The sequence below is a fragment of the Aquarana catesbeiana genome, linkage group LG02 (genome assembly GCF_042186555.1).
Source record: "Aquarana catesbeiana isolate 2022-GZ linkage group LG02, ASM4218655v1, whole genome shotgun sequence".
Lineage (NCBI taxonomy): Eukaryota > Metazoa > Chordata > Amphibia > Anura > Ranidae > Aquarana > Aquarana catesbeiana.
Genome location: NC_133325.1, coordinates 358,078,482 through 358,093,950, shown reverse-complemented (window position 1 = coordinate 358,093,950; position 15,469 = coordinate 358,078,482). Strand labels below are relative to the sequence as shown.

Here is a 15,469-nt window from a genome sequence, read left to right as displayed (position 1 = left end):
TCTCCAAGTCTCCAGGTTCTTTTTTTTCTGCTGCCATTTGACTTCCTGTTAAGCTGGCCATACATGGGTCCGTTTTTTGTTTGTTTTTTTTTTTGTTTGTTTTTTTTTTTTTTTTTGTTTTTTTTGTTTTTTTTTTTTGTATTTTTTTGTTTTGTTTTCAGTTAGTGGGTTGAACTAACAAAACTGACCCAATTCCCCCATCCACAAATTTGATTTGGATGTGGGAATCCTCCCTGCTGTGCCATTGAATTCTGACAGCAGGACTCCCCTGCCATCAGAATACACTAATCAGTGCTGTAGCCGATAAGCTGTGAGTGCTGATTAAATGGAAACTCTACACCAGGACTTTTCTATTGATCAATGATTTTAAAGGATAAATATGGCCAAAGCTCTTTTAGCCCTACTTTTTCTGTGGGTCACAGGAATGTACTTAGTTCTGCACTCTTGTGACCCAGCTGACAGCAGGCTAAAATCCACTGTCTGCTAATGTCACGGAGCCAGTCCAGGATGTCAGGATCCACCAAGATCCACCGCTGAGAGCCTGAGCCAAGCCTCTCCTGCCCCCTGCACAGCCCAGCACTCTAGTAAACGCTGCAGGGGCAAAACACCGGGCGTTGAATGACAGTCACTTCTCTGTGCTCAGAGTGGACATGAGAACTGAGTGAACAGTGGTGGTTGATCGTTCAATTCTAGGTGTAGATTCGTCAGGGGACAGCTGCAGCATCTGCTTAATGCTGCAGCCATCTAGGCGAGAATGAATGAATGTTTGTTTTTATTTATTTTTTTATTCCTGTACTTCTCTTTTATTGCCTGTCTGAGTTGTTAAGAAAAACTGTAAAAATATGAATGTTCTTGTTTTTTATTTGCACATTAGTGAAAGAAGAGTGGTATACAAGAATTACAAAATTAAGGAAAATAGTTGACCAGCTCTTCAGTAAAAAGTTTGGTAAGGGTCATTATTTTAACTCAATGATTTTGTATAAGGCATTTATTTCACTACTTTTATTTGAAGTATAGCAAACCCTTTTGTTTGTCTGGTCCTACTTACTTTTTAAGATTGATTTTCACATGTTATTGCGAACCAGTTAAAAACAGAATATACTTAAATTCACAAAAGCATTCATAAAACACTCCCAAAATAATTTTCCAAAATCAAAAGTGAGTTTGATTTTTTTTTTCCTTCTTGTCCACATAGGTCTTCACACGTCTTCATTCATGTATACTGCTCCTTATGGATGGATTGGACACAAAAAGCTGGTCTGTGATCACTCCTTATATGTAGAGCAGACACAGACAAAGCCCACTCTACACTATGGGTCCTCTGATTTGGTCTGCCCAGATGGAAAGGGACTGATCCCCTTCTGTCTTTTTTTTTTTTTTTTTAGCAGATCAGATTGGAGGTACAGTAGGTATAAACGGACACCATCCGTTTACATCTGCCGCACCAGAGAGGTGCATGGAAGGTCCAATTTGGGTCGGACCCATCATGTGAAAGGGACCTAAGGCTGCATTCACACTTATTCGCTACGGTTTACCCACACCGATGGTGCAGCGCAGTGTACCTGTGACTTTCCTGAGGATTAGCTGCACTTTGCCATAGACTTCTATTATATCCTGCAGGTGCACTTTCTGAAAGCACACCAAATCCACAGGTAATAACGAAATTCTATGGCTCAGTGCGGATCATTTTGAAAGCAGCCCAGTAACTATTGCAGAACAGATATGCCCATTTATAAATACACTGTGATTTTTAGTAACAAACTTACCTTTTTAATAAGTCTTCCATGCAGGTAACAACGGCTGTTGCTGTCTCTGGCTTCATTTACAACATTGATGCTCTGGGATGGTGATTGGCAAGCGGTGATCTGGGCTTGCCAACCTGCCACCCCAGAGCAGGAGGTCCCGGGCCACATCAGAAGGCTCCACGGGCCACTGGTTGGGCACCCCTGTTCCAGGTGGATTATCCCATGCTGTCATTTCACTGACCCTTGCCTGCTTCCAACTGTCTGGTTTTCATGAGTACTTGAGGTCTCAACTCCTACCCTCAGCTTGTATGTTGCTTAGCTGCATTGTAGATGAAAAATGTCAGATTCTGGGCACAGGGGAACAGTCCCATTTGTATTGGGTGCCCCTAGCTCACTTTCTGATAATGGGTTGGGGAATGCTTGCAAAGTACCTACTGATGGTTCCAACGTCTGCAGCCTGGAGTTATGTCTCCTCTACTGTTAGGTTCTCCCATCTTCGTAATCCTCCTTGACCCTGTTGGGTGTAGCTGGGTCCTCTGCTCTCTGCTGAGGCTTTTGCTAAGGTCATGGAAGCCTTTATGGCTCAAAGAACCCGTTTATTTGGATCACAGAGGCCATACATGTGCTTCCATGCCCTTCCAATGTGATTGTGCATCTGATTTCCAGTTTCGCAGCATGCTTTGAATGAAACTGTTTCGGGAAACAGTTAAATCGATGAGTTTAGTTTCTTTCTTTCTTTAAAGACCCAACTGAACTGTTTTCACTTTCAGGTCCCGCTTTGCACCTGAATGGCTGTGATTTTACTGTGTCAAACAATGTCTGACTTGGGGGAATCTTTTAAAGGGGATCCAGCAACCACCATGTTGCTGCTTGATGTGGAGCAGGTGTGGAATTGAATTTCAGCTGTGTTGGCTTACTGAAAGCCTCCTTTCTTGTTTCTCACAGGAGTCTCTTGTTGGTGCATATGCATAGGGCAATTTGTCTTAAGTCTTGGACTACGGAATGTTTTGTAATAGAAATTTGATTTGTCCCCTTCAGTGGACAGCACCTCTTTGAACCAGCTATAGATACTCTTAACAAGGATGTTACCTGTGGTAGGAGTAGGCTCTTTGGGTCAAACTTTTCAATCCAGAACAAGTCCCAGTCCAACTCCTCACTCCCTATTATCTGTATGTCTTTATATGCAACGTATGGTTATCGCTGAATAGGGAAATAATTGACACCAATCTTTTGTTTTCTTATTGGGTTGTAAAAAATGTTTTGTTTTTTTTGATCCAACAAAATTTTATTAAATTTGCAGAAGTGTATTACAAACATTATCTTCATTGCAATATAATTCAACTTCATACATCACATTCCAAGTGTTAATCAACAACAAGAGTATAACTTCACTATCATCTTATCCCAGTTATAGCTTTCCTTAGCCCGTTAGTCACCCTATATTTATTCCTAATAGTCTGTCAGCCACCAGTTCCACTGGGGCTAGTCCCGGCACGTCCAGCCAGGGTGCCCACAGTCTCTCAAATTTTTGTGCACTTCCCCTGTTCTGGTATATCAACTTTTACATTCTCAGTGTTGTGCTAATGTTATCAATCCATTCTTTCATGGTTGGGGGCGTCTCAGACTTCCAGTGCGTCATGTAAAAAATGTTTTTTATATACATAGCACTGTACAGCTGTCCTGTATGAAACTCAATAAACCTTTGTTTCTAAAAATAAAAAAAAAAAAGAGTTCACACATTTGCAATTCTTAGTTTGGAGATGCAGAACAGTAGAAAATTGGCAGACAAATTTCCTCACCCGGAGCATCTGGACCTGGGAGACTGGTTGCTAAGCCTATCGGTGTTCCAGTACCAATGTCTTGGGTGGTGGGGATGCCAGATTCAACACCGAACTGGACAGATTTGTATCTGGAGGCAGTGGATGATCTATCTAATGGCAGGGGTCTCCAAACTGTGGCCCTCCAGTTGTTCAGGAACTACAATTCCAATCGTGCCTAGTCAAGACTTTGAATGTCAGAGTTTTACAATGCCTCATGGGAAGTGTAGTTCCGCAACAGCTGGAGGGCCGTAGTTTGGAGATGCCTGCTCTATGGGATCTGTAATCCCTGATCTATGCTTTTCCTCCCCTGAAACTTCTTTCATGCCGATTTTGCCACCTTGCTTCTTGATCGCTGGTTTTAATTACATGACTGTTGAACCTAGGTTCTCAGGGACATGGGCATTTGAGTCTGATTCCTAGGATGCTCAAAGCTTGGAAGTTCACATCCCACAAGATCATAAGACGTGAAGGGCTTACTTCATTTGATCTATTGGCTTTCACCCCCGGAGTTTCTCCTCTTTCTGTTTGTTTCAGAGACTGTTGGCCTCCCAGTCTTATATTAATAACTTTTGTGCAGGGGTGTCTCATGTGATATTTACCTCCCCCAACCCCCGTGGTGGTGGTTTTAGGGCCCAGGACTTCCTTCTTGTGTAATGTTGTTCACGCCTTTCACCTTAACTTGGATACTGTTCTTCCATCCCTTTTGTATGGCTCTGGTTCATCTAAAGGAAAAGTCCCTCCACTGTCTGGATGTGGTTCAGGCTGTACAAATCTACTTCTCAGCCACTGTTTCTTTCGGAAAGACTCATTCCCTTTTTGTCACTCTAGATGGACTCTGGAAAGGCCGGTCTCTTGTTCTACCATTTCTAGGCTGTTCATCACTTTTCAGGCTTCTAGTACTGTATTAACCTCCCTGGCGGTATGATTATTTCAGATTTTTGATGCTCAAAGCGGTACAATGTTTTGCATGGAAATTTGGCGTTTTATATTGTAGTCTTGTAATTCTTAGGAATAACACACTTAAATCTGTCCAAACAAGAGTCTAGTAGACAGCCCGGGTATGATAAAGTTTGAAACCATAAATTATAATATAACAAATAACTATAAATATAACAAATCATAATATAATAAAAATGATTCAATAATGTAATCAAATCAAAAATACTGAAATTTTCTCAGTTGCAGAATTGTTGCTATCATTACTTTCAGACCCCTTTCACACCGAGGGCGTTTTGCAGGCGCTATAGCGTTAAAAATATCGCCTGCAATCCGCCCTCAAACAGCTGCAGCATTGTCTCCCGTGTGAAAGCCCAGGGCTTTCACACCGGTGCACTGCGCTGGCAGGACGTCAAGAAAAGTCCTGTAAGCAGCTTCTTTGGGGCGGTGAAGGAGCGGTGTGTTTACCGCTCCTCCACCGCTGCTCCCCATTGAAATCAATGGGGCAGCACTGGCAAAACGCCGCTATTGCGGCGCATTGCGGGCGGTTTAAACCCTTTCTCGGCCACTAGCGGGGGGTAAAAGCGACCCACTAGCGGCCGAAATGCGCCGCAAATCCGACGGTAAAACGCCACTATAAATAGCGGCGTTTTACCGCCGACGCTATAGGCGGCTCGGTGTGAAAGGGGTCTCAGTGTTTGACGAATTTCTCCACAAATCACTATCGCTCAATTCTGCAAGTGATTCTAATTTATTATCGCTGTTTTCTAGCTGGTCTAAAACCACTTTTGATGTAAAGGGACGGTTTTGGTTGCTATGGACAATCTCCAGTTTCCAGGCAGAAAGAACAGTATTTATAATATAAAACTGCATGCAGGGCACTCGACAAACCACTAGGGACAAAGGATGTGAAATTATTTGATACAGTAATGAAATCTGTAAGATTACAGTGTACTGTATGTATAGTGTGTGTTACACTTTTTGAATTTGGCGCCGTGCTCTATCCCCGTGCGTCGCAACACTCACAGGGAACGGAGCTCGGCGCTGTGATACGTCGAGCCGAGGACACAGCTCGCACACAGAGCGTGGAGGACATCGCAGGATCCTGGGGACAAGGTAAGTAACTGTACCTGGATCCTGCGATGCAATCCCGACTGTGGCTCGGGGTTACCGCTTTTGGTACTGAAAATCCACCCTGAGCCACACTCGGGAATACCGTCAGGGATGTTAAGGATTGTGTTTCTCCTTTTTTGCAGTTTACTTAGACCTGTTAGCAATTGTGATCTTTGTTGCCCACTCCTCAGTTGGACTGCTTTTGGACATCCCAAAGGCTTAGGGCTTCCTATGACCCGAAATGCAGAAAAAAGAAAATAGGATTTTTGTACTTGTAAAATTCTTTAAGTCCGTTGAGGGACACAGGTCCCACCTTTTTGTGTTTATAATAGTGCCTGCCTACAAAACTGAGGCATGCTAGTAGTGAGTTATACCCTGGACTGGCCAACTTAAGCTCAAACTCCAACAAAAATTTTACGGTGAATGCACAAATCCTATGGTGGCAGTTATGATTTTTAATAAGCTCAAAATATTTTTCAATGGAAAGATAGATATATATATATATATATATATATATATATATATATATATATATATATATATATATATATATATATATATATATATATATATATATATATATCATTTGAAACCGGTCTCAATCTCCTACATATAAAATACTACTAAAGAATAAGTGTGAAATGTCCACACCCAGTAAATTAACCATCCATCTAAACAAACAAAAACCTACAGTATATTTGCAAAACCGCTAAAAGAATGTATATTTGGTGACTACCAAATTATCATCTAAACCTTTGCTACAGTCTATCCAACTCTCAACTATGTACAAACCAAGGACTGCTTGATTCAGAAATACACACATTTTAAGAAAAAAAGCTATCCTCCTATGAACCAACTGGATCTTTATTTCTTGTACAACGTGTCCGTCTTAACAGTGGCCTGTCACAGACACTTAGGGGAATTAAAGTGAAATGGTAAACCCCATTCATGAAATTTGACCTAGGCACTTATATCTGTAGTGTTTACTTATCTCTCTCCAAAGCTCTAAGTGCCGTGTCTTTCTGTTGCTCCGTTCCTCTGTTATGGGCGTGATAACTTCTGATAAGTTCTCCGACACATAAGATAAAAGCAGCTGGAAATTTGTGTCGGGCAGGGAGCTTAGAGATAGAGATAGAGATAGATAAGTAGAAAGCTTGTCTATTAAGACTGCAGCTCTGCAAGTTTCTTTGCCCCTCTGCCTATGTGGAAGGGGGAGGGGGTGCCTTTCCTCCAATCATCTCACACAGTGTTAGCCCAGACTCTACACCCACTGCTGAATGAGGAAACAAGATTTATGACACGATGTGGACTTTCTAAAGAGTGTAAAAAGCTGAAGACTACAGATATACAAATAAAACTTATGTCAAGATTAGACTGATGAGTAGTTCACCATAGTTTTTCATGGAGCTTTGTCTCAAGGCCAGAAACACTTGGAAGAAGGTCCCAAAAAGGTCTACAGGAAGCTACTGTACAGATGTGGACAACTTACAGATATTTTCTGAAAAAATTGCAAACAAATGCCAGAGGTCACAGGTGCAGGATACAGGTATGTAAAATGGGGCAAAAAAGTATTTAGTCAGCCACCAATTGTGCAAGTTCTCGCACTTAAAAAGATGAGAGAGGCCTGTAATTGTCATCATAGGTATACCTCAACTATGAGAGACAAAATGTGGAAACAAATCCAGACAATCACATTGTCTGATTTGGAAAGAATTGTTTTGCAAATTATGGTGGAAAATAAGTATTTTGTCAATATCAAAAGTTCATCTCAATACTTTGTTATATATCCTTTGTTGGCAATGAAGTCAAACATTTTATGTAAGTCTTCACAAGGTTGTCACACACTGTTGCTGGTATGTTGACCCATTCCTCCATGCAGATCTCCTCTAGAGCAGTGATGTTTTGGGGCTGTCGCTGGGCAACATGGACTTTCAACTCCCTCCAAAGGTTTTCTATGGGGTTGAGATCTGGAGACTGGCTAGGCCACTCCAGGACCTTGAAATGCTTCTTACGAAGCCACTCCTTCGTTGCCCGGGCTGTGTGTTTGGGATCATTGTCATGCTGAAAGACCCAGCCACATTTCATCTTCAATGCCCTTGCTGATGGGAGGTTTACACTCAAAATCTCACGATACATGGGCCCCATTCATTCTTTCATGTACACGGATCAGTCCTCCTGTTCCCTTTACAGAGTAACAGCCCCAAAACATGATGTTGCCACCCCCATGCTTCACAGTAGGTATGGTTTTCTTTGGTTGCAACTCAACATTCTCTCTCCTCCAAACACGACGAGTTGTGTTTCTACCAAACAGTTCTACTTTGGTTTCATCTAACCGGATGGCATTCTCCCAATCCTCTTCTGGATCATCCAAATGCTCTCTAGCAAACCTCAGACGGGCCCGGACATGTACTGGCTTAAGCAGGGGGACACGTCTGGCACTGCAGGATCTGAGTCCCTGGCGGCGTAGTGTGTTATTGATGGTAGCCTTTGTTACGTTGGTCCCAGCTCTCTGCAGGTCATTCACTAAGTCCCCCCATGTGGTTCTGGGATTTTTGCTCACCGTTCTTGTGATCATTTTGACCCCACGGTGTGAGATCTTGTGTGGAGCCCCAGATCAAGGGAGATTATCAGTGGTCTCGTATGTCTTCCATTTTCTAATTATTGCTCCCACAGTTGATTTATTCACACCAAGCTGCTTGCCTATTGCAGATTCAGTCTTCCCAGCCTGGTGCAGGTCTACAATTTTGTTTCTGGTGTCCTTCGACAGTTCTTTGGTCTTCACCATAGTGGAGTTTGGAGTGTGACTGTTTGAGGTTGTGGACAGGTGTCTTTTATACTGATAACAAGTTCAAACAGGTGCCATTAATACAGGTAATGAGTGGAGGACAGAGGAGCCTCTTAAAGAAGAAGACACAGGTCTGTGAGAGCCAGAAATCTTGCTTGTTTGTAGGTGACCAAATACTACTTTTCCACCATAATTTGCAAATAAATTCTTTCAAAAATCAGACAATGTGATTGTCTGGATTTGTTTCCACATTTTGTCTCTCATAGTTGAGGTATACCTATGATGACAATTACAGGCCTCTCTCATCTTTTTAAGTGGGAGAACTTGCACAATTGGTAGCTGACTAAATACTTTTTGCCCTATTGTATGCATCTGTGGAAGGGAAAGGGGCAGGTAGTTTAGTAGGGGTAAGAACCTATAAAGAGACGTGTAATCTGGTCACTTGTGCTTCATCCAGGTTGAACTTCATCCCTCTGCTGGTCCCTCACCCATTCTGAGTTTAAAAAGGGCATCCTGAGTTGCTGTCAAAAGGCAGTGAAAGAATGTCCAGGAAAAAAATGCCGCTTTCCAAAATATTGTGGATGCAGCTACTGCTTTTCATTAGCTAGTTCACATCAGTGCTTCTAGCATAGGCACAGATTTTATATTGATGATTGTATCATTTTATAGAGAGATACTGTTAGGGTGCATATGACAATAATTGTTGTTAAATTTTACACTCATTAACCAATGAGACCAGTAAAATCGCATAATATGGCTAACATAACACAAGCTCTTAAAAACGTCATTTAATTTTCAGCTCAATTTCTATTTTTGGCTATGATATTCTAGGAGTTTTTATTTCTCTAATAATATTGAATTGTTGTGCATCAGTTTTGTTCTGTTCTGTTTGCAGCTGAGGCTTTAGGAAAAACAGAGGTCATGCCTGTACCTTATCAGAAGTTTGAGGCTAATCCAACAGATATGTATGTAGAGGGATTACCAGAAAACATACCTTTCAGAAGTCCTTCCTGGTATGGAATTCCAAGACTGGAGAAGATCATTCAAGCTGCGAACAGGATAAAATTTATTATTAAAAAGTATGTGCTTCTCTTCCTGTTTTTGTGGACATAATTTGGCACCAGTGTATATAACACTTTTAACACTTTTCGGCAAGAACCGAAGGAACATACAGTGGTTCAGAAAGTTTTATTGTGTAGAATTTTCTGTGTTGCCATCCTAGACGCTTGGTGTACAAATGATAGTTCAGGACTCAATACATTTTTGGAATCCCAAATGTTTTGGAAAAGTTAGTGATTTTAACATGAAGACACAAGGTGGTAAACTAGGTATCTCAAAGGAGTTATTCCAGGTCCCCCCTTTCTCCAGCTTTCTTAGGAAGGCCATAGATGATGCAATATTCTTTCCTGCAACCACAGGAAAGAAAAACGTTTGATTGCCCCATTAATGGCTGGCTTTAGTGGTGACCTAGCTCTTTTAGCTTATGGTTCTTTTCTTGTAAATGAGCTTGAACAAAGCATTAGCATGGGGTTCTTCTACTTGCAGAGAACAATGGGGATTACTTCAGAGTAAATTTTGATCTACTTTTCTTCCATCAAAGCTGTTTGCTGGGTAATGATGGCCCCAGTAGTGAAGCTATACCCTACAGCCAGTTCCAAACCATACCTCTTAAGAGGGGAAGTTTATTCCTGTAAGGACCAGGTCACACCACAGTTTCTCCATTCTGAATGAGTTTCTGCATGCATGTTTTTGATGCGTTCTGGTGTGTTTTTCTTGCCCTCCTTTTTTTTTTTTCTTCTTTTTTTTTTTTGCTGCATCTCAATTCAGGACATTCTGGTGTTTTTTTGTCCGGTGTGTTTTTGATGCATTCCATAAAGAAAAAATGCAGCATGTTCTACTTGGTTTTATTGACTGCACTGGAACACACTGTACTAGTGTGGGCTAGGACCATTGGAATACATTGAAAACACTGTGCATGCATTTTTGATGCAGATTAAGAACATGTTGAACTGCATCTTTTATGAGCCAGCCCTAAAAGATGATTTTCATTCTATTGTCCATGAGGCCGTCTTATGGCTTCGCTTCCAGCTTCTTTCGCAAAGAGTTCTAGAATGGTGAGTTGTACTGATGATGGACATTTACCATAATAGATGTAGCGGAATGCTGAGAGAACTTTGTAAAAGGTAATTCTTCTTTCTTCTTAATTTTTTTTCTTCCTTTATTTTTTTTTTCTCCTTTGTTCAAGAATAATTCTTGACTTGGTGGTCAATGTTCTTTCTCTAACAGATTGAATGCTATGCCTAGAGAGATTACTGAGACAGATGGAATCATAAAATGCACCAGATGCATATTTATCATGATAGGGGTGTTAGATATTTTACTGGATTTCATTCACATTTCTGCTCTATTGGTAGTTCTAATCTGAAGATGCAGAATTCTGTGACAGACTATCTGAGATGTAAGGCATTCATCCTGAAAGCTGGTCTGTGCGTTTGGAAGCGTTTCTTGGGTTATGCCAACCAAAGGGATTGTTAGTGCTTAAATTATTAATTGTGACGTAATACAGTGATTTTGTTGTCGTTCCAAGCAATCCCTTACGCACTTTATTATTACACTTTGGTGTAATAATAATTAAACGTTTCATTCAGAATGCTTTAATGTACAGTAGAACTGATTTTATTTGTGTTGCTAATTCCTCTTCTTTTTGGTGATTTTCACTTTTTTTTTATATAGGCCAGAGCTGCTTACACAATCAAATACAGAACCAAATCGAGGAAATGTGGGAGGTAAATGTGTTAATGCTTGAAATTTATTGTATAAGTAGAGAGATCACAGTGTTCATTTCCTATCCAGCTTGTCACTTTCCCAATAACTTAGTACTATTAATTGTATATTTTAATAAAATGCTATGAACACACTTTTTGTCTGCTTTCCTAGCTAAAGAAGACTGGAATATCAGGATTACTAAACTAAGGAAACAAGTCGAGGAGATATTTAACACAAAGTTTGGTAATCCCATGTATTCTATGTTTTTATTAGTTTCATTAAGTCATTATTAGGTTACAAAATAAAAAGAATGAATTGATGTCGTCATTGCCATTTTCTTATCTATACTACCTGTATTTATTGCGTAACTCCAATTTTTGGCAAATTATACTGTTATGGTAGGTGGTGATACTGTTTTCTGGTTATTAATTACCTAGTGTAAGTTTTTTGCGTTTGTGTATTGTTCCCAGGGAAGTCTTAAAATTTTGTGTTTGGCCAATGAGAACAGCAGATACACCTGCCTGGGTTACCCACTGTGCTCACTAAAGTGCACAAAAACGTGTTCTTAAATTCACTTGGCTACAAACCACTTGAGGCATACCTCAGAAAAGTAAAAAAAAATCTATGCCACGGTTTGTTATAAAGATTTATTGTAAAATCAAAGTCAAAGCATTCCAAAGATGTAAAGGGTTAAATTATGGCTGACAGACAATCAATGTTAAACATCATGCTTGGTTTTGAACCTCAATCTCGCCCAAACCTCGGCCGGCTGACTTGGGCATATCAAGGCCAGTGGTCAGGGCGACCAAAAGGTGTGTAGGCGCCAGATGTTGCATGGGCATCCAGCCAGTGGAAGGGATGCCAGACCACTGGTTAAACCTGTAAGGGTCAGTGATGTGGAGAGGCCCCCAATGGACCTTTTAAGATGGTAATTTGTACAAAAGATAATGTTATGGTGCTTGGTGCTGTGGGAGCCAGAAGGATGTTTTTTGCCTTTTTAAGACCTAATTGGCATGTCCCTGTAGCTCCTATTTAAACTTTTCAGGCTGTCCAAGTCACATGATTTGATAAAGGGCCACGCCCCAAAATGCATTGTCATGACTGCAACCTGTTGACAGCTTTCCATCTGCTCTACCATTGCATCTGTGTTCCATCCCAAGCCTCGTTGTGATGAGTCGGTTCGACATTGCTCTGTGTTGGTGACGTCACATCCAGGGCGCCACCTGACCACACCAGCTGCACCATCCGGCGGTTTGGAGTCCTATGCCCGGTCCGTTAGGGGCCTCTCCACATCACTGACCCTTACAGGTTCAACCAATGGTCTGTCATCCGTTCCATTGGGTTGGGTGGGTGCCCATGCAACATCTGGCGCCTACACACATTTTGGTTGGCCCAGCACTGGCTTTGATATGCCTGAGGTCATCTTGCTGGGGTTTGGCTGAGATTGGGGTTCAAAATCAAGCATGATGTCTAACATTGATTGTCTGTCAGCCATATTTTAACCCTTTCCGTTCTTGGAATCCTTTGACATTGATTTTACAATAAATAAATCTTTTTAACACAAACCGTGGCATAGATATTTTTATGTCTTTTTTCTGAGGTATGCCTCAAGTGGTTTGTAGCCATCACCCCCCAGCGCTGGATTAAGAGGAATCTTTTGTTTGTTCTTTTGCACAACACCATCCCTGGTGTTTTGGTTCCCCTCTAGCTGCAGAGGGCCAACCTTCATTACACAGACTGTCATATGTTGGTTCTCCAAACAGCGCCTGAGCTTTTTACGAGTACATTTGTGGTTCTTAAATTCACTTGCCTTCTCTGTCTACAATGACAGGTTTGAATAAATTGTATTGGATAGTTGTGCTTTTTTTCTGTCTTCTTTTGGACAGTCCACAAAATAAATTAATGATGGGTTCTAAAATTTCTAATATCACTTTAATAATATTCTTTAATATTATCATATTTACTGTACTGCACTAACGCATGGCCAACATCTATTCTCTTTAGTTTTATTTTCTATATATAGTTTAGAGAAATTTATATTAAAAAAGGTATTTGCAGGCAACAGAAACAAAAATAGTTTGTTTAAAGTGACACTAAATTCTGGTTAAAAAAGTGTTCTATTATAATATGCATTACTAACTCAAAAAAGTACCTTCTATTGTTCTCCACCTCCTCCAAATTCCTTTTTTGCTGCTGTGATCTGACTTCCTGTTGGAGGGTGGCTACATTCATTCTCTAAGGTCCCTCTCTATGTAGGAACATAGTCAGCCTCTTACTTGCTCCAAAGATGGACCAAAGGCTATGAAATATGGACCATGAGATGTGTAGTGTGCATAGAGCAGTACACATGGCTGCAACTAACGTGCAGTGCTTGGTCTAAACAAACTGAGTTGAGGGGGAAAAAAGGAGAGGTTCAGGAGCTCGAGGAGGACGTTTATAAGAAGGAAGAAAAACACAGTAAGAAATGATTTAATGAAAAACAGATTACATGGCCATTAACCACTTCAATCCCGGAAGGATTTACCCCCTTCCTGACCAAGCCATTTTTTGTGATACCGCACTGCGTCGCTTTAACTGACAATTGCCCGGTCGTGCAACGTCGTACCCAAACAAAATTGACGTCCTTTTTTTCCCCACAAATATAGCTTTCTTTTGGTGGTATTTGATCACCTCTGCGGTTTTTATCTCTTTATCGTACATCACGGGACACAGAGCCATAGTAGTAACTATATGGGTATATAGACCCCTTCAGGTGATGGACACTGGTATACCCAATACAGGAAGTTCACTCCCTATATAACCCCTCCTCCTACCAGGAGTACCTCGGTTTTTTCGCTAGTGTCTAAGGTGTTAGTCATGAGTGAAGATGTGCTCTGAGGAGCTCCACTGGAGGGATCCCTGCTGGATTTAAATAACCTCCAGAGACCGGATCCATCCAAAGTGCCACTGAAGCCAAGGTGGATGGTACCCGGGCCTCGCATAAGAAGAGCGAGGTTTTACCTGTAACGCCTATCCTTGCAGGGCTGGACCCCGGGACCCAGGGCTTTGGTCATGCTTACATTACCTAAAGTTTTTTCCTGGCGGGGTGCTATTACAGGTCCAAGGGCGTGGAACCCCGATAAAACGGGACCCGGTCCTTGAAGGTTTGCTAACGCAGCCTGCGGTGATGGGTGAAGGTTGGATCTGTCTGTTAATTCAGTAGAATCCTGCCGTGAGGATAAGGTAAGGGAAGAAGCCTAGGAACTATAAAAGTCCACCTATGGTTTTCTTCTTTAGGGAAAAATGTTGACATGCCTTAATTCTCCACTAGTGGGAGTATATGCACATACCTTAATCTGTTGTCTTCACTTCAGCTCAGTGTCATTCTGTGTGGCAGCAGCAGCTTGCACAGTGGGGATTCCTCTTGAGGTAAGAGAAAGATCTGCCATCCTGCTTTTCTCCCCACTGGAGGGACCAAGGGGGTTAGGGAATCAACAATTGTTGCTAACCCCCCCCCCCCCCCCCCCCGCAATACCCCCCTCTCCTGTTTTGCATCATTAGGCTGCCTCCCCCCCCCCCCACTGGTGATGGGTCTGCGGACAAGAAGGTCACCCGCGCGTGCAAACGGTTTTTGAATTTTCAAACGAAGGGGGGGGGGTTGACGGAGGGGGTGGGGCCTAGGCGCAGTGTGTAAAACGTAGCGTCCATGAGCGCACGGCGCAAACGCAGGGTTAAGTCATTAACTGGAGCAGTCTCTCCTCGGCTGTATAGCAAGGAGAAGCAAGCCTGGCTACACTCGGGACACAAGAGTGGTGGGGCACGTAAGGGCTGCAAATGGGCATTTCTAATATGGAACGGATATTTTTCCCAGCTCTAGGCTGAACTTGTATAGCGGCATTAACTGTCAGACTATGTTCAGTGATTAGTGCATTTAAATAGTGCCTCTGCATTTTGTGCTTAGGACTATGCCTACCAAAAAAGACACCACAAAGACCAAAAAGGTACCAAAGATTTCACCCCCAGGCGCTCGGAACTCCAGTCATGCCTCCACACTGTCATCCTCGCCTGAAATACCAGATATGGCAAGCCAGGGTGAGTCATTGTAACAAATTGATGGTGCAGCTGCTTCTCACATCTCAGCCCCTGTATACGTGACTGAAGATGCATTTTCTTCCTCCCTGCTGGGCCTAGAGGGAAGATTAGCGGCTTTAAGTGCATCCTCCATCCAAAAGGATAGGAAGCGTGTTAGATCCCCCTCCCCCACCTTAGACCCTTTGCGAAGGGGACAGTGGGTAGCGGATGAGGTGTTATCCTCAGGCAATAAG

The 15,469-nt window shown here is 42.0% G+C and overlaps 1 protein-coding gene across 5 annotated transcripts in view; it reads left to right on the top strand.

Moving 5' to 3' along the window:
- The window catches only part of GTF2I (general transcription factor IIi), a 156,917-nt gene that overhangs the window by 90,169 nt on the left and 51,279 nt on the right, over positions 1-15,469 (top strand). For all 5 annotated transcript variants that reach the window (XM_073615028.1, XM_073615027.1, XM_073615029.1 and 2 more), the window contains exons 15-18: positions 875-946; positions 9,295-9,478; positions 11,133-11,185; positions 11,337-11,408. In XM_073615028.1, the coding sequence (XP_073471129.1) occupies positions 875-946; positions 9,295-9,478; positions 11,133-11,185; positions 11,337-11,408 (381 nt within the window). The remainder of the gene's footprint in view (positions 1-874; positions 947-9,294; positions 9,479-11,132; positions 11,186-11,336; positions 11,409-15,469) is intronic.